Below are 20,820 nucleotides of genomic sequence, written 5' to 3'. Positions count from 1 at the left end.
TAAAAACAAACGAGTTTTCGAACCATTACAAGAGCTAAAGAACAGAATGTGGAAGATGGGAGCTTTAGGTATATCTTTTTTATTAATTTAAATTTTGGTTAAAAATTTACTGGATTAATCGGTTTTGTGTTGATAGTATGCAATTTTGACGCCAACAATATTTTGTACAATGCATTCCATTTTGTTGTTTTTGGCAATATTTTATACTATCTTCATTAAATATCTTCAACTTGTTTTCTCCTTTTTCAAACTTGCAGGAGCATTGTCAAACGTCAAACATTTATACAATTCCTCTTTGAACTTAAAACGAAGGCTTCAATGATGATTTCATCTTATTTTTATATGAAGTGATCTGCAAATCTCTAAAAAACTGCATTGTGAAAAGTAAATATCTCAGCCACTTGAAAACAAATGCTGATGAAAAGATGTATAAAATAGTATTGTTTAAAGCAGGCATGTCAAACTGGGGGTTTGCGGGCCGCATGCGGCCCTCGGCCTTGGTCAATGCGGCCCGCGTAGCCCCGTCTTAAATTTTCACAAAATTCTCTACTACACAGAAGAACGCTGGCTTTCCTGCCACAAAATATTAAAAACATTTTTTTTGCTACGAGGGAAAATAATATTATTTTTAGAAATGAAAGGTGAACCTGTTGGACATTTTCAAGCAGACGACTGGGTTCCGGATTTGGCATTTGACGTTGATCTCACTGGCCACCTGCAAGCTTTGAACTTAAAGCTTCATGGAAAAGAAAAAAATATCATAACTGCTTGTGATGATGTAAAAAACTTTCAAGCAAAGTTACGGTTATGGATCAACAAAATTTCCAAAGAAAACCTCGTGCACTTCTCTACGTGTCAAGAACTGAAAAGATCAAATGAGGCTGCATCATTTGGTAAATACGTACTACACCTAGAATCGTTACTAGATGCATTCAAAAGCCGTTTTCGTGACTTTAATTCATACGAGCAAGAATTTTCGTTGTTTGTATTTCCATTTCCGTTTGCTCCAAAAAATGCTGCTGATAATTAGCAACTTGAGTTGATAGAGCTGCAGTGCGATTGATTATTAAAAGCGAAATACATTGAAGTGGCTGTACCAAAATTTTACAGCTATTTGCCTGAAAGCTACGTTGAGTTACGGAAATTTGTTGCCAGAATTCTTGCTATGTTTGCAAGTAGGTAGCTATCTATTGAGCAGTTTTTTTTCCATAATGAAAGCTACAAAAACTCCTCATCGTTCGAGATTAGGTATCTGATAAAAATTTATCATCAATAATGAAAGTGTCAGTGACAAATAAGCTTCAACCTGATCAGGACAATAGATATAAAGCATTATAATATAAGAATGTTAAACATTAAAAGCTTACATAAAAATTTAACGCAAAATTTCATTCCAAGTTTACTTATAACTATACATATTCCATTTTATTGTATCGAATCTCCGCGAAACTAATATGTTATGTTTTCAAACTGATTTTGGCTGCGGCCCTCTACGTCATAGAAAATTTTTAATGCGGCCCGCACACTTAAACGAGTTTGACATGCCTGGTTTAAAGGTATTATCTTCTTCTGTAAATGTTGCTAAAAAAGAGAAAAATAACACTAAATTCATCTTTTCTCTAACTCGAGTACGCGATCCTAAAATGAATCTAATTAAGCAATCAAAGTGATGTAAAATGTCACCTTAAATTGATTAATGAAAGCAAGTTTATCCTATCAATAATAATTCGAGAGCTTGATACAAATACATGGGAGTTAGCGGTCTTCAATTAGCGGAACCAAAAAATAACGGAACTTTTGAAATCGCTAAATCAATCAAAACTTAGCGGCAAAATTAAATCGCTAACGAAAACTTAGCGGACTTACTAGCGAATAGCGGATTAGCGTTTTTGTGCCGAACACTGCATATTGTACATCAATGACATGAAAAACTGTCTACGTCATGGTCGTCTCAAACTGTTTGCAGATGATTCAGTCTCCTACTGGAGTGGTGATGACTTAGAGCTTGTTATTCAAGAAGCAAATTCCGATTGGAAAAATATTTCTGAGTTTTTAAAACATAAAAAATTGTGTCTGAATCTTAGTAAAACCAGCTGGATGGTTATTGGTAATCGTCCAATAAGAGTCTGCCCAAACTTGCTGATTGATGGTTGTGCCATCGAAAGAGTGCGTCAGGTCAAATATTTGGGAATACAAGTTGATGAGAAGCTGAATTTCGTAGCACATATTGACTATACAATCAAGAAAATAGCCATGAAATATGGCATACTTTGCCGAATCAGCCGCTATATGACTTTCTGGTCAAAAGTAATTTATGTGAAATCCGTGATCATGCCACACTTCGATTATTGCGCTACAATATTGCTGCATGCATCTGACACACAAACAAATCGATTGCAAAGAATACAAAATAAAATTATGAGAGTAGTGATACGATGTAATCGATACACTCCCAGTTTTTTAATGCTCGACATTCTTCAATGGTTGTCAGTGAAACAGAGAATAGCATATAACAGCTTAATGTTTATTTATAAGATGGAAAATGGAATTTTACCATACTATTTAATGGACGGCCTGCAATACGGAATTGACATTCACAGCTACAACACTAGAAGAGCACAAGACTTCAGACTGCCGAATATTAAAAAAGAGATGAGCAAACGCTCTCTTTTCTACAACGGATTGAAAATGTTCAACAATCTACCGACGAGCATCAAAGATAGTGTGAACATAAACACTTTTAAGAAAATGGCTATACAATACATAAAACAGACTGTTTGAAAATATGACTAATCCTGACAAGGATCATACAATGAAAGTGATGGAAATCTGACGAAGATTCAGTTAGAGAATTGTACGGTGATGGACATACGCGGGAGTAAGACGAATAAGTCGTACAGAAAAAGCAAATACATGTAAAATATAATTATCCTAAGGATAAAATGTCCCTCCCACTTCAAAAGAAGCGTATGGGGTGGAGGAAGGACCCAAATGGGCCTAGGGACCATCACAAAAAAAAAAAAACGTGTTTATTCGTGAGAACTGTGAAAAATAACGGTGCATATGACAAAAAAAACCATGTGAATAGTAGTCATATGAGAAAAACTGAGTTAAATCAATCAACGTTGAAAAAAAAAACCTTAGTGAACAACTTTAGCTGATGGTATACGTATAAATTTGGTTATATAATTAAGCATTTTGAAGAGTTTCTTAAATATCCCGCTTTTTTCGTGAAATGTCCCGCTTTTTCTGAAAGTATCTGGCAAGCCTAACATAATGCAACTCAAATATGATTTTCAGACGATATTCGGCTACAATACTTCCGTTATTCCGTTACTAACCATTTCACCGCTATTCAAAGTCTTACAAAAATACGAAAAACATGCTCCGGAAAAAACAGTAGATCAGCTACAGAATTCTCAAGAAAAATTTCACTCAGTGTCCAACAAACTGAAGTTAAAAGCTGTACGTTGCACATATGGAAATATTTTTTTGAACCTTTTTAACATCAAGACCAATAAAAAAAAATGTAAAAAAGTGGTGTAAAAACCGTACTTTTCACATCATTCAGAAAATTTACGCGGACGTTTTCGTCTGTTTTCGTACGATTTTACATTTTTTGTGGTCATGTTCTTAATATTGTTATAAATATTAATATTTGCGTATGTGAACGTATAACTTCTAACTTCAGCTCTCTTGGACACTAAGCAAAATTTTCTTGAGCATTCCGTAGCTGATCTACAATATTTTTTTCAGAAGCATGTTTTTTCGGATTTTATTTCTTAGGCTTTGAATAACGGAAAACTGAAGTGTTGTAAGTGAATAAGGTCTGAAATTCACATTTGAGTTACATTAGATACGAGGTTTTCAAAACTATAAATTTTGTAGAAATCTATGGAGAAGCAAGAGAGATATAGCGGTTTTGAGCAAGGAGTGTTGTCAAATTGACACTCAAGGTCTGATTAGGGAGTTTTTTCTCTGGGCTTTCAGGGTGCGTCCATAAAAAAGTAATGATGCAAAATTAAAGATTTCAAGAATTCATTGAGGGTCCTCGAAGAAATCGTATTATTTATATGCACCCGAAAAAAATTACAAGCCGCCAAACTTCCAATAGTGTCATATTGACAGTCAAGTGTGAATTAGGGATGAACAATAAATGTTTCCCTGAATCTTTGGTATCCCTCTCCTCTTCCAGTGGGTAGATAGGAAGAGGAAAGGGGGCTCCTGTATGTTTTATTGCATAACTCGAAAACTATACAACAAATGGAATTCGACAAATATTTTTTTTTATTATTTGAGACTCCTCTCTTCTTCCATTTGGTTTGAAGGAAGGAGTCGGGCTCCCATACAATTTTTATTTCATATCTCAAGAATAATTCGAGCAAATGGAATCAAATTTGGCATGGAAGAGAATTTGAGAACATGAGAGGTTTCGATCAATGCCTGGTACCACTCCTTCTTTCCATTGGAAAAGTAAGAAAAGGGAATGAGCTCTTTTACAATTTTGTTGCATAACTTGAGAACTAATCAAACAAATGGAACCAACATCTGGCATGGAAGAGCATGTGATACGAGAAATAGTTAAACGATTATTTGAAACCTCTCCATGTATCCATTGGGGGTTCAGGAAGGGAGGATGGAGGCTCCCATACATTTTTTTGGATAGTTCAACAACTTTTCTAAGAAATGGATCCAAATTTCCCATGGAATAGGACTAGGATAAAGGATAGGATAAAGCTGAAGTTTCATGAAAATCTATGTCAAGTTTTAATTTTTATTCTATTTATTCTATTTAACTTGTTATTTTAGAATAGAGGCATTTGACGAACATGATAGGAGCATATAAAAACACTCACTTATTCCATTTTCTAATCATGTTGAAACCTTCATAAAAGCTTAAATTTAAAAATTAAAAATATTTTATTTAAATATCCACAAAGCAACTCATAGCTTCTTAATCAGCATCCTAGAAAAATAATACGTTGTTTAACAACAGTCGGCAGTTTACGTCACGTCTCTCTCTGTTCAAAATTATTTATTTGCCGCAGCCCGTGGTGTAGAGGATAGCATTCAAGTCTTCCAAGCCAACTGTCATGAGATTGAATCCCGGTCATGTCATACACAGTACACTTTCTGTGAGTTGGTGGTTTCAGTATTCGTAAGATGCTAGCCATCATATCTTTGAAAGATGTACGCTTAGAGTTGAGAAAAAAGGAATCTCTTCGAGCAAAACATCAAGTTTCATTTAGATCCTGTGTGTGTTTGGGTTCATTGGTGTTGGTGTAAACATATTTTTTGTAAAATCCCCAAATTTTTAAAATAAATATTTTTATAAATCATTTACCAACCGCTAAATTGCATTGATACGCAAATCAAAGATTCACCTTCTATATCTCGTTTCCATATGCTGGAATATGATTGTTTTGCATCACGCGTTTGTTATTTTCAAAATTTTATGTATGTATCTATGTGTATGTATAATCCATCCAACGACCCATTTCGAACCCAATTCGACCCATTTGACATTTCAAAATTTTATCCATCAAAAATAAATTTTAATGTTTTCAGCTTGTAGTATTTTAAGCAGTATTTTTTGTAGTATTTTTTACCCCTGAATGTATGCAGTACCCTACAGATTTTTTTTGTAGTACTTTTTACCCCTAAATGTATGCTATAACCTAAATATTTTTTTAATTATTGACCGAAAAATGTACAATTAAATTCGAACAAAACCATAAATTTCTGCCATTGGAGCTTTAAGCGTTATGTCATAACAAATGTATCAAAAACTATCAATTTTAAAACGTTCTCATTTGGTTTTTTCATTAGAAACAAAGTGTGTTGCAAATTACCTTTTTTCTTAGTGGGGTAATCATCGCATCTTTTGTAAATTTAAAAATAACTAGTGAAACCAATAACTTTTCTGACTACGTAAATTCAACCTTAAAACTTTTGATGTACAAGCGGTATGATTATCTGTGGCCATTATGTTTTTAGAAGCCATTGAAGTTTGAAAGTGTTGCATGAATGACGGTACAATGCGGGAAATTCGTTTAAGCAAACACACATTTTTGGTCAAGAATGTATATGTGCGCTTATAAGATTTTGCACGCTGTAGTTTAATTTGACCATGAATGTCACCTTTCCAGCTATTTAGAAGAAGGACGATCAACTTTAGCCAGACGAGATCTTTATTTATAACGACACGGGGCCACCATTTCGCGCACCTTTACAGCAATTCTGCGGCAAGATGAATTAGAAAGAATGAAATCCGGCTGAAATTGGCGGCACTCCGGCCTTTGCCAATCCGTACGACAAATGGCCGTAATTTCAATCAAACTTGTCAACACCCGAGGTGAAAATGTTCACAACGAACGACGAAAGGGACGGGATTTTATTTTTATTTCTTTCCTTCACCCGGAGATCCGGCCACGAGGCCAAAACATCGAAATCTGTCAGTTAAAAGTTTAATATTTCTACTCGAATGACTAGCGCTAAATCCGCGAAATTGTGTCATCATTCATGTTGGGAATATTAATTTAGAAATGATCAGCAGTATTGGCTGCATGTTTATTGATGAATTTTAATTTTGTTTTTTTTTTATCATGACTTTGTTGCAATAACAATAACTAGTTGGAAAGTACGGCAATTATTGCGCTCGGTTTTGCCATCTGATAAGTGAAGCAACAGTTCATCGATGACGGCCATTTTCCAGCATGACATTGGCATTTATAAATAGGCCTTCCATTTGCCATTGACCGAAAATTGGCTCAAGCTAAATCTCGTCATCTCGCCAAGTCGTTCGTGTTTAGCAAAACAAAATCAACATTGTGCTTCCCCCCCTTGGGAATGAAAATTTCAGGGAGAGAGTTGCGGACGGAGAAAGTGTTTTTCCTAGCCGATATTTTCCGGTTGATTTATGTCTGACGCCATTGCCTGTTTGGAAGCTCTGGTGATGGAAAATCGGTTAAATCGGTCGAATGAAATTTGAAACGCTGAATAGATCGAGATTTGATGGTCGGAGATATGGCGCTTTATGAGGGGCATCATTCGAGCTAATTAACTGGCCCAGTCCGCCGGAACCATTTACGGAATCGGGCAATCTTGTGCGATGATATGGATTACAGTTTTATTGATGCCATAGACTACATCATCTAGCCGGTGTTTGTTCCTGGGGGAATGTTTCCTGAAGTTGAAAGTCAAAATAAACAAATTTCTAAGCAAATTTCTCTTTTAAAAAAAACTTAAGTTTTCTACCGAATTTTTGTTATGAACTTCTGAACTTGACTTTCCAACCTTGAATTCCGAAAACAAATTGTCCATCGAAGGATTTCACTGCCTGACGGATTAAATTGGGTGTGTCGTCTACTGACTGGGTGATTGTTTCGGTATTTCCTCGAATACCAACAAACAACCGGTCGTAATAATTTTCTACTCTTCCCAATATATCGATGACTAACTCCGATATCAGCCAACGATGGAGAAGGTACAGAATCGAGTAACAAGTGTACAAATCGCGCCATCACAAGCCCCTTTTATAGGATGTCTATAGTAGTTCCTCCGCTAGTTACAATTTTTACGAGCAGCGACTTTCTGAGGGGGACTTTAAAGGTGTATTTATCGCTCAGACATAAATGCCGGGCCAAGCCATATTGTCTCCAGTTATCACGTGGCCTGATCGTAGTTGCAAATATGATTGGCACTGTTGGGTTTAAATTACCATCGACTGACTACTTATTTTGCACGGTAACGCATTTCGATAAAAAAGGTCTGAGCCGAAGATGAAAACTAAACGTTGTCTTTATGATAATAAAGTATAAAAGACACTTTACAACTGTTATATTTTTCTGAAAGACAAATGGTTGATGTTGGACTCAGAACTCAAGTGATGGCATCATTGATAGAAAAAAAATTAATTGAAAGTTTCTACAAAGACAGTCAACGTTAGAGAGTGTTTGATTGCATAGCAATTCAAGGTTGTTATTGTTTTAATTGCTTGAATGCGCTTGTTGATCTCCTCTTTATAAGGATGTGCTAATAGCTGCTGCTTTTTGAAAAAAAAAAATGGGTCTTAATTTGAACAAATGAAAAGTCAAACGCTAATCCGATGCCAAGCATCCGATGACAAAAATGTTATGAAACTTTGAAAATAAAAACTCACACACTTTAGACTTCAACAGATTTAACACGTTGACGGACAGTAGAAACAAGTGAAATTCGAAAATTGACACTATATGTTTTTGTAATTTTTAGAATATTAGAAGTATAGTATAGTACACCTACCCTACTAAATTTTTTTTCGAAAACATGACACTAGGCTTCTACTTGTACGCTGGTAAATGCACATTTGTGCTGCTACAGCCGCAGTGTCTAAAAACGACCGTTTCGTATTGGACGGCTATTGCCGTCATGTCACATAGTGAACTTGAACTTCACGGCTATCGACGCAACTGTCCGTCAACGTGTTAAAAAAAAATTGAAAAATTACCGAAATGAATCAAACTTAAAAATAAAAAAAAATGTAAAGGAAAAATTTTAAAATTCACATCATTTCAAATTGCTGAACAAAATCTTTAAAACAAAACGGTTGACGAAAATGAAAAACATTGAGATTGAATAAATTTTTAAAATAACAGGGTTGTTGTTCCGTACTGCTTTGGCCGGATTTGGCATCTTGCCATTACTGTGAAAAGGCCATGGAGTGGTACGCCGCCAACAACGTGCAGGTGGTCCCAAGGACAAGAACCCTCCCAACACGCCAGAGCTCCGCCCAATTGAGAAATACTGGGCTATTGTCAAGCGGAACCTAAAGAAGACCAAAAAACTGCTAAGGACGAGCAGCACTTCAAGGCAAACTGGCTGTCTGCGGCGAAGAAGGTGGACAAGGTGGCTGTACAAAATCTGATGGCAGGGGTTAAGCGTAAGGCCCGGCAATTCGGATTTGGAAAAGCGGAAGCCTAACTGGATATTTTTCCTGAATGTTTTACTAATTAAACTTGAAAAAGAAATTTAATTTTTAAAAACGAACACTACTAACACATACCTCATACAGGATCTCAATAAAACTTGAAGTTTCCTTGAAGAGATTCCTTTTACTTAACTCTAAGCGTACATCTTTCGATGACATGATGGCTAGCATCTTACAAATGCTAAAACTACCAACCCACAGAAAGTGTACTATGTATGCCGTGACCGAGATTCGATCTCATACCCGCTGGCTTAGAAGACTTGAAGGCTATCCTCTACGCCATGGGCTACGGTGATTTTTTAAATAAACGATTTCACCGATTTACACGCGTTTTCCTTGACCAAATTTTGATCGTATCACCCTTTAGTAGACAAAAATTTAAAATTCTTTATGGCTGACACTTATAAACTGTGAGATGAAAACCATATGGCAAAAAAAGTCAATGGAACTTTTATCTTTAGACTTTGCTTGATTTGTGCCAAAGCTTATCAGAGTACCCGATTAAAGGATCAAGTCTCCTTCAACTTTTAAAATATCACAATTTTTTTAGTCCCACAAAAACGATTCTGGTTCATCTACGGGTTCATGTATCGATCAAACTTTGGCCGCATACAAACTTGAAATTACACACTGTCGGAAAGTGCAAAAGACGGCAGTCTTATTTTTTTTTTCCAAAAAGATATGATTAATCAAGATATCCCCATTCTCCCCTATAATTGAGAGAATGCACTAAATTGAAGAAAAAAAAACAAAGTTGACAATTATGAAAACATAAACCAGATCGACTAACTTGAAAAATTTCTCGAAATTAAATAACCATCAAAAATTGAGAAAAAAAAACTTTTTAATGAAATCAACACAATTGACAAACCGAAACAAAAAAGTAGTTGACACGTTCCGAACAAAAATTTGGTAAATGATTATGATGCTTCTTATTAGAATTTTACACGCTCATTTTCACCATGTTTCATTACTTCTAAACTTCTATCCGTCTGTAAAATTTCAAATTCTTAAGAAGTCCTTAATAAAAAGGACATCACTTTTCACCGATGAGGCCAATAAAATAGGTAACAAACATGAATGACGGTGATTATTCTTTTCAGAAAAAAAACAACAACGCAAAAAACTGATTTTTAAATTGATGAAACTGAAAGATGATAAAATTAACAAAAGAAAAACGAATGAAACAATATAAAACAACAGTATCAACAAAATAGATAAGCACTGGTCTAGTCCAACATTGGTTGGGAATTGGGCATTTATTTGACTTTGAAAACAGTAAGATTCCAGAACGCAATCAGGTGATCAGAACGTATGTAGTTAATAGGCAAAGAGACTCACGTAATTTTAAAACAGCTTACGACTTTCCTCTAGTAAAACAGAAAGGCCAACTAGCATTATTAAGTTTTATTATGGTTTTTATAATGGCATTATTTGTGCAGCTTGTCTCGAACATTGTATTTCCAGGTAGTTTTGAAAACGCTTGAAAGCGTTTTGAAGAGTTATGAGTGTTCTGTTAAAACTACAATAAAACACAAACTTAGAAGTTTCCTCCTTCCTATAGCTTTTTATAATAGCACTCAGTTCTTGATTATTAAATCATCATAAAACTTAGTGACAGTTCTCGATCAAGATGTCAAAACAGGACACGATCAGGTTAAATTGCACATATTTGAATTGGAATTCCCATTTATACATATTTTTGATAAATTATGTGTGTTAGTTTTGAGTGAAATGAAAAAAATATATAAAAATCTATGAAAAACTTCAAACTACCGGAAGTGGTATAAATATCTCTTCAATATGAGTAATGAGTGAAAGTGCCCAAATAGTAGAAAAAAAATTGTTGCTTGACATCATCATTATTCCAAGATGGCGGCTTCCGCTTTCATTTTCAAAGCTGTAAATTATTGAAACATCTCAATCATCCCGAAAATCTCAAAACATCCACAATATGAGTATAAGGTGAAAGGGTTCAACGAATAGAAGTCGAATTTTACTGTCCGACACCATCTTGAAATCCAAGATGGCGACAACCACTCAACTTGAAAATACTGTAAATGACTGAAAATCGCATAAAACCCTTAAATATGGGTTTAAGTCGAAAGGGACCAACGAGTAGAAGTCAAATTCCGCTATTTGACGCCATCTTGAAATCCAAGATGACGGCTTCCGATTAACTTCAAAAATGCTATAAATAACTGAAAATTGTATGAAACCCCCACAAAATGGGAATCAGTCTAAATGGCTCTACCAGTACAATTCGACTTTCGCTATCTGACGCTATCCTGACACCCAAGATTGCGGCTTTCGCTGAACTTCAAAATGCTGTAAATCACTGGAAATCAAATGAAAATGTGAGTTTCAGTATTGCTAGAAAAATATGAACTAGCAGAAGTCGAATTTGGCTACCGACGCCATCATGCAATAAAAAAAGGCGGCTTTCGGTAAACTTTAAAATGCAGTTTATAACTGAAAATCGCATGTAAGCCCCACAAATTGGTGATTGTTGAAATGGCTAAACTAGAATAAGTTGAATTTTGCTATCTGACGCTATCATTAATTCAAGATGGCGGCTTTAACTTTTCTTTTCAAAGCTGTAAATCTCATGAAACATCCACAATAAGGGGTATTAGGTGAAAGGGCTAAACGAGAAGAAATCGAATTACATTGTCAGACGTCATCTTGAAATCCAAGATGGGCTCAACATGAAAATGCTGTTAATGACTGGAAATCTCATGGAACCCAACAATATGGATATTAGTTGAAAAGAATCAACGAGTAGAAGTCAAATTTCGCTATCTGACGCCATCTTGAAATCCAAAATGATGGATTCCGCTGTAAATGACTAAAATTCATTAAATGGGTATTGGATGAAACGGCTAAACGAGTAGAAGCCGAATTTATCTCAAGACGCCGTCTTTAAAACTAAGATGGCGGCTTATGCATTATTTTTAAATTCTGCAAATGACTGTTAATCGCATAAAACAACCGCAATACAGACCTAGTTCGTCTTTGGAAACATCCGATTTTGGCAACATCTGATTTTGGCTTCAGAAAGTAAAATTTTCTTCTAGTTTAGCCCTTTCACTCAATACTAATATTAAAGGGCTTCCGTGCGATTTTAAGTCATTTACAGAATTTTAAAGATCAGTTTGAGGCGCCATCTTGGATTTCAAGATAGCGTTTGATAGAAAAATTCAACCTCTACTGGTTCAGCCCTTCAACCCAATAACAATATTATGGGAGTTCCATGCGATTTTAGTGATTAACATTATTTTGAAGTAACGCGGAACCCACCATCTAGAATTTCAAGATGACTGCTGATAGCGAAATTCGGTTTGTCTTAGTTTAGCCCTTCACCCTATACCCATATTGTAGAGATTCTATGCGATTTTAAGTCAGAAACAGCATTTTAAAGTTCAGCAAAAACCGACATCTTGGATTTCGAGATGGCGTCTGACAGCTAAATTCGATTTTTTTCTAGCTAAGCCCTTTCACCCAATACCCGTGTTGTGGAGGTTTATTGCGGTTTTTAGTCATTTACAGTATTTAAAGTTAAGCGGAATCCGCCATCTTGGATTTCAAAAAGGCGTCAGAAAGAAAAAAAATTGACTTCCTCTAAGTCAGCTTTAAAAGTTGAGCGAAGGCCACCATTTTGGATTTCAAGATAGCGTCAGGTAGCGAAATTCGACTTCTACTAGTTTAGCCCATTCACTCAATACCAATTTTGTTGGAGTTTCATACGATTTTATGTTAAATACAACATTTAAAAGTTCAGCGAAAGCCGCCATCTTGGATTTCAAGACGGCGTCAGACAACGAGATTCGACTAGACTCATGATTTCTTCCACTGGTCATTCACAACCAATCACTTTTCATTTAAAAAGTCTGTCCTCATTAACTGTATTTACGATTAACAAATCAGAAATGAGGAACTCCTTCTAAGTGTGTAAATGGTTGGCTTGCGAGAGAAACGTCATATTGAAGCTTTTTAGTTTTATAAAAGCTTAAACAAGCTTTGGTGACCAAAATTTTACAGCATTATAATTCTATCTTAGCATTGGTCATGATGACGTTTCTAATATTTTATGACGACCAAATAGCCAGCTTTATTAGAGTTCTGGTGAGGTTATAGCTTTTTATGAAAATTAATGCTATAGTCCTATTGATGTTTTCCCAACCATAATAAAGCTATAATTGTTACTTGGGTATCATAACTAAACTGGCACAAATAATGACAAGTAAATGTAAAATATGCAGGGCCGCATTAGGGGGCCTGGGGCAATTTTTCTCGGGGCAGGGGGGGGGGGGATGTCAATGAATCGATTAAGTATTGAACGTACAAAGTAACTGGGAATGAGTTGTGTATATTGCCTTCGATTTGGAAGTAACATTAAAATTTCAGGATAAGAATCTTAAATTAAAAAAATAAAACAAAAAAATTAAACTCGAATTCCAAAGAGTTCAAGAGTAAAAACCATAAAAAACCTGAACTCAGATTTAATTCAGTGTCACAAATTAAAAATCATACACGGAAAATAATAAAAAGGTTAAATTTACCAAGAAAGCAAGGTTAACGCTCTTGAAAGCCAAAAAGGTAACTTCTACCTCTTCGAGGTGAAACTCACCTCACAGCGAGGTAAAGTTTTCCTGAATCGAGCTGGAAAAAAGGTACAATTCACCGAGAAAAAAGGTAAATTAAAAAAAGGTCAATTTTAGAACGATACAATTTATCTCGAAAAAGGTAACAATTTTCCCTGTTTGTTAAATCTCTTCAGCAGATTTTATATTCAAAGCAGTTTGATACATTAAAAAAGGTCTTGAGTTCTCAGAACTTAGAAAAACATACTATGAAAATGGTAAGACGGAAAATGAAAGGCTGAATTCAGTAAATATAATTGAGTGAAGTAAAATTTTATAATAGAAACATTGTGTACAAAACTTCGGTTGAATCATTTGGGAAAGTTTCAAATTGAATTTCAAATCGATGGCTGAATGTGAATTCAATAAGGAAACTTAGTATCATCAATGAATCTGAATTAAGCAACTACAGGGTTTTTTTGTTCAATTTCAGATTTTTTTAAGTTTATTTCAATAATATTATTCGAAAAGCTTCTATTGATTTTGCATTATTCAAACTAATATCTATGATTTTGGAGTCAGTGTACTTAAAAGCATTGGTCTTGAAGTTACTCTCAGAAGAACACATAGGGGTCTTTCAAGGGACACAAGTTCGGTCTTTTCCATTAAAAAATTACGAAAAACAATATTTAGAGAAATTTGTTTTTGCTGTTGAATTTTTCTGCCGACTCTTCTTGGGCATCCTGTACAGAGTTTCAGTAGCGAGCATCGTCGAATAAATGTTCCACTAACTGAGAAAAAGTATGGAGTCTAAGGAGAGTATTTTGAAGTTTTCTATTTTTTTTTGTGGATTTTAATTTAAGATTGAGAATTAAAATTCATATTATTATTGATTGATTTTTGAGATATTTGGTGATTTATTTCCAAAGTTCAAATTTATTATCAGAGATAAAATTTGAATTTCAAATTTCCGAATATGCTTTCAAAATCATCCCATCGGCGTCCAATGAAACCGATAATGAATTTGATTGCAATTGCATTGAAAACCGATCATTAAGATTAAATGGGTGTCGAGAAATAGAATTCCAATCGAAACACCAGTACATTACATACATACGCATTTTAAGTCAGTTGTTAGCAATTGTTCATCACCCTTCATGGAGGTCCCCATTTCAATACCTTTCCCAAACATGGAAGACAAATGAGTTACATTGGCGATCGAAACGTGCCCAAAATTTAATCGAACTGTTTGCCTATGGGGTAAACTTGCAGCTAATTTAAGTTGTGGTTATTTAAAAGAATTTTAAAAAAATAATAAAAATCTAAAGTGAAGAATACTTTCTCATCACTTCTAATAAGATAATATAAATAAATTTGAATTATACTCAAAAAGTGATTGACTAGATTGATAATAAATTGCATGAACCATTAACGAATGAAATATCATAAATGAGATAAGTATCCCAAAATTGATGAACCAACCGCAACCTGTCAGAAAGAAGCATTTGTTTGGGTAGAGAAAACTAATTTGAACCAGTCATAAATTTTGTTTCCCCGCAAACAATTAGCATCAGAAAACCGGCACTGACAATCGACGGACTACTGAATCGTCAATTTATCATAATCCAAATGGCGGTTCGTGTGCACTTGAAAAACCCGAACCAGAACCAAAGTCGTGCCAATTTTCAAATCCATCCTTCCACGTGAATGGGATTTACCTCAGTGATTCTTGCTAGGAAAAAAAATGGAAACACGCTTCTCCAATTGGGTGGAGAAAGTGAGTGAGTGCGGCCCGGGAAGTTTGTATGTCTAAAATTAATAATTCGACCAACCAGTGAAAAACCACACAAAAAACCGGACATCGTAATTCCGAAGTATAAATTTTGGGATTTGATTTTATGATCGAACTGGCTGGAATGCATGAAAAATAAGAGCTAAGCTTAAACGGAAGTTCGTAAGAGCGTTTTAATTATTTGCTCAACTTTTATCGATTTTTCCCAACAAAAAAAAAAACCTTCAAAAAATTTAATAGAAAAAAATTTCTAACATGCCAGTTGCCAAACTCCGGTTCATTACTGTAACTGATCTGTAACGTGCAAAAATGCTCAGCTCAGTCCGTTCTGTTCTTTTCTTACCTTGAAGTCCGAGAGTGAAGCCATTAGATCATCGAGCTCCTTGGTGGCAGACGAGGTGTAGTTCGTTTGCTCATTGGCGAGCTGCTGCTCGTACACTGGAAAGAAGGAAAGGAAGGAAGAAAGTGTTAAAAAAAAATAAAAATAAGTATAGAGATGTCTAGTTCGTTTCTAAGAGGAAATAATATTCTGTGAGTGAGTCGTTTTCGAGCAGCGCTAAGTTATAATGAAAGCTTCTAGCTAGAGTCGAGCGGAAATTTGCATACACTTCGGGCGAATCTTTGTAAAAGCTTGATCGGCCAGTGAATCTCAACAAATTTTTAGAAAATAATGATAGCGGGAAAACCGTTAAAAAATACACGAAAATGCTTGAGAACTTTTAATAGTCGGTATACGTTCGAATTTTTAAAATTTTCCACTCCGTGGGAATGTTTATCAAAAAAAAAAGTTACTTAAATTGCCGATATGGTAAGAAATTTAAATTGTAGTACTCAATTGTGCTTGTGAAATAGCTCAGTTGGTAAGTCGGTAAGTCGGTACCGGATGGGTTTTTCAATAACTGATCGCCAACTGCAACGTTGATATAAATGCGCAAATGCCAAAAAATAAAAATGGCACAACGACTATAGTTGAAACAAAAAAAAAATTACTAAAATTTATATAGAGGTGACAAATTTTCCAATAATCGCTCTAGAAGCGCTGGCCTTCTACTGGAAGTCTAACCACGTCTAACTTACTTACCCTCCGTTTAATATTGTCACAAATATTTAGTGTTAACCCATGAAAGGTTGGGCTAAAGAACTTAATTTTGGTACTTTTGCGAATGCAAATATTGAACATATTTGTCGAGTTGTGGTCGTTTTTCCTAAACCTTAGGAAAGCATTCCAGAATTTTGCCAACACATGTCCGGGCCGGGCAATTCCTGGATTCTTTTGTTTTTTTTTTTAAACCTGGCAAATACCGGGCATTCGATAACAAATTTTCCAATCCAAAAACCTGGTTATATCCGGACACATCTGAGCAAAATTTATCCATTATTTGAACAAAATTAAGAGGAAAAGAGGTTCAAATCACCTGAAACTTCAATTGATCTTCGAAGCACATCAAAGTTTGTTCAATGTTTACAAAAACAATTTCGTATTAAAAAATTGTTTTATGACGCATTGTTACCTCCTCATTTTTAAAACTGGAATAAAGATTTGAATTCAAATGCGTAGCCAGAATAACGACAATCGATGAACGCTATACAGTGAGCGAAATAAGAATAGTAACACTATGTGTTATGCTTCTTAAAGTGAATAATAATGCTTCTACGAATTATGTGAATAGATAACTGCAGTTTAAGAAATTTAAAAGGTTTTCAAAAGATGCTCCTCTAGCGTTAAGGAATTTGATATTTGAGCTATAAAACTTTATCAAACTGCTTGATTTATTCATAAACATTCATTAGTATGATGCAAAATAATGAAACATAAATTTGAGGCTGAGTTTGAATCCAAAAAGCAGATTGGAATTCAAAAATAATAGTCAATTAATAGTCAAACACTACTTCTCTAGTTTTAAGTCATGGATGGCAGCACTATCTTGCCATTTAACCAAATTCATGCCCATTTTCGAATATCCGGGATTAATTAGGGAGTGCTGGATGATTTTGATCAAGAAATAAATACATGTACCGTGTGAACGCTTTGGAAATTCTAAGATCACTAAATCCAAAAAAAATTAGAATTGAATCAAGGTCACTAAAAATGAATTTTTGGACCGATTATCAGAATAAAGTTATACTTTGCGATGGAGCTTGATGGACCAGACGGCTAGCAGTATTATTGGTATGATTTGCAATTGAATCGGAAGTTGAATTGAGCAGGAATTTTGGCGGTTGTACATTTTTGTGTTGGTGATTCTTTTGCAAATCCGGAAAAGCTTTCTGCAGCGTGAACTTCCACAAAACTGTGATGGTAAAATACCTCAAAATGATGAATATGGGCCTAAATAAACCTGAAAAATCAATATTGAGACTAAATTTGGTTTAAACTGCAAGATAGTGCTGCCATCTACGACTTGAAAATGGAAAAAGTGTGGTTTACTGAACAAAATCAAAGTTTATGATTCCCAACCTATTTTTTCTGATTCAAAATTAATCCCGAATGTTTTTTTTCATCATTTCACATCATTTTAATGAAGAAAGTAAGTAGTTTGGTAAAGAATTACAGCTCAAATATCAAAATCCTTAACGCTAGAGGAGCATCTCTCCAAACCCCCTGTTAAAACCTTTGGAATTCTGGAAAACTCCTTGAAATGCAGTTATCTATTTAAATAATTCGTAGAAGCATTATTATTCACTTTTACACAGTAAATTTTTAAAAATAATCTTGTTTTTGTTGAAAAACTCAAGTGATGCTATTCTTATTTCGCACCCCTTTTTTCACATTTTTGGTCCTCAACGCCAATTGCTACGTCCAAAAAAGTAAACTTATGCTTGATTTATCCGTTAAGCAATTCAGAACAAACTGTGGAAGAAAATTTTCGTAATTTTCAATCATTTATATTTTAACAAGCAAAACACATACCTAATTGTGCTATTCTTTTTTCGCTCACTGTAGGAGCAGATCTGTTTTGTCCGAGTAAGTTCCAGAATGGTGGTAAATTTTGGACTTTAAGATTTTAGATATTTGAGATCGAAAATGTATTTTCGATCTCAAATATCTAAACGAGATTTCTAACTCTTACAAAATGATAATTTTTCAAAAATAGCTCCATTTCCAGTTTTCTCATGGTTTAAAACTTCTCTTGGCTGTAGTTTTTGACAATTGCTTGTCAAACAGATGCTATTAGTATGAAATGTAAGAATATATATTTTGAAATGTTCCGCGCAAAATGTTAATTAAAATAATGGTTCGCTTTGATTTTATGCTGATTTAAATAAACCACGTCAAGAGGTGAGGTTTCTATAAAGAGGGTTGATAAAATTAAATGTTTTATCTTTCCTAAACAAATTCCAATTGAAAACAGACATGTACCTATGTTTAACAAAGACAGGCAAAAACATTTTATTTTTCAGTTATTTTTCCGTTGATGTACATCATTGCCTGAAAAAAATTAAAATTGTGAAGAGTCAATCAAATATTGCTTCTATATATACGCAAATTCACCATAGAACATCAATTTTTATATTCAACTAGCTGATCCCGTACGAACTTCGTTTCGCTTTAAATCATTGGTAGGAAAGATGAGGGCATAGCGAGCACCCAGGGCATAATGAGCACTACTCTTTTCTACGAAAGTACGTATTTTCTTAAATAAATTTTCATGAGGATTTGTTTCGTACTTCCTATAGTATTAATTTTTCACAAAAAAAAAGGAATCTCCTTATCATCTTTACAGAGATATTTAAAAAAAACTAGCTTGGTTCTCAAGTAACGATTATTATATTATAATTTTTGAGCACCACGAAATAAGCTCTTATGATCTTAAAATAACCTTGATCTATAATGTACGCACTGCAACATGATGTACACATTGTTTCTCAATTTTTACCATAATAAAATTTTTGATTTTTCCTTTTTATCAATTTTAAAACACGTTTTTAATTAAATTTGTTGACTAGGGGCATATAGAGAACCATATTATCGAGGCATAATGAACATTTTCTGCCGTAGAATCTAGCAGCGAATTAAAATTGATTTATAGCGCCACACCTTGACTAGTTTTCATCCGACGATTTAGCCTATTGGTAAGGTGTCGGAGAGGTAATCAAAAGACTAGAGTTAGATTTCTGTTCGAGGTGATTTTTTTCCATTTACAATTCATGATCGTTCTTTTTATTGTTACATTATACGGCTAGTAGCATCATCCTCCAAACAAAGCACATAATGTATAAGCGTGCGTGAATTGTTTGTATTCTACAAACAGACCTAGATTATTTTGTTATTGCTTTGTTTGATGAAACTACGACTCACCTGACTTCATCGAATTGAATTCGCTGCTAGATTCCCCGGCAGAAAACGCACATCTTGCCCTGATTAATGGTGCTCATACTGCCTCAGGGGGGGTTCTCATTATGCCCCTACAGTGGCTGGTTTTCAGCTTTTGGCAAAAATTTTTAAAATGCATTTTTTAACGTTTTCATGTAGTTTTTCACGTTTCAGCCCGTTAGGGAATAGACTTTTCAAGTGTCTGAACACGAAACAATAATGAAACCTCCATATTATAGCTATTTTCTACGGTTAAATAACCGTTTTCCTTAAGGTGGCCATTATGCCCCCATCTCCCCTACGTCAAAATGAGTTAAGAAAATGAATTCGAAACATTTTTTCGACAATTTTGGGGAAAAAATTCAACAGTGTTTAAAGTCGCTACTATTACTATTATTTGAAATTCAAATTAAACGGTTGATTGACTTTTTATTAAAATTTATGTGAGAGTGTTTTCTTCTCGATCGGTTGCAAAATCTAGACATTATGGCAGAAACATGTACTATTTGTTTGTGTGCACGACTCTTTTGCTTGACCTTCACACTTAAATTGGTATCAATTAACTGCCTCCAACGAAATTATTGCACAAAACACTGAACTTTCAATAAAACCCTCTTTTTCTGTCCCATGGCCCGAAATTCGATAATTGAAACCAATTTTATGTTCCTCAAAACTCCCTTGTGCCATTTTTTCTTTTCACATTATATGTAAAATAACGTCAGGAACTTGAAAACAGTGATCAGAGAATATAGACGCCCCTTTCGCCGACCCTTGACACGGAACATGCTACCTGGAGTCAATTGCTCATAGTTTATATCCCTCATCTGAACACTTTCATCTCAATCCGATGCATGATCACGACAATATCGCGAAAACAGTGAGCAACTAAGGCCTTTTTTTTTGACCACGATTCAAAACTTGACACCTGAAATCAATTATCTTTTCTGTTAAACTCCCATGTGCCAATTTTCATTACAATTCTATGCTCAATCAAGAGAATATCGTAAAAACAGTGAACAGATAATAACCCCTTTTGCCGACCCCTGAGTCAAGATTTGAAACCTGAAACAAAAGAGCGTCCCTCAAAACTCCTATGCGGAAATTTTCATCTCAATCCAATGTAGAATAACGTCAACATCGCAAAAACATTAAAGTTGGATAT

General features: G+C 34.7%; 1 protein-coding gene across 1 annotated transcript in view; it reads right to left on the bottom strand.

Annotated features, from left to right (window-relative positions):
• The window catches only part of LOC129747563 (paxillin-like), a 76,394-nt gene that overhangs the window by 21,115 nt on the left and 34,459 nt on the right, over positions 1 to 20,820 (bottom strand). The window contains exon 6 of the mRNA XM_055741844.1: positions 15,687 to 15,781. Within this exon, the coding sequence (XP_055597819.1) occupies positions 15,687 to 15,781 (95 nt within the window). The remainder of the gene's footprint in view (positions 1 to 15,686; positions 15,782 to 20,820) is intronic.

The sequence above is a fragment of the Uranotaenia lowii genome, chromosome 2 (assembly GCF_029784155.1).
Source record: "Uranotaenia lowii strain MFRU-FL chromosome 2, ASM2978415v1, whole genome shotgun sequence".
NCBI classification, from domain to species: Eukaryota; Metazoa; Arthropoda; class Insecta; order Diptera; family Culicidae; genus Uranotaenia; species Uranotaenia lowii.
This window is presented reverse-complemented; position numbering and strand designations above follow the sequence as displayed.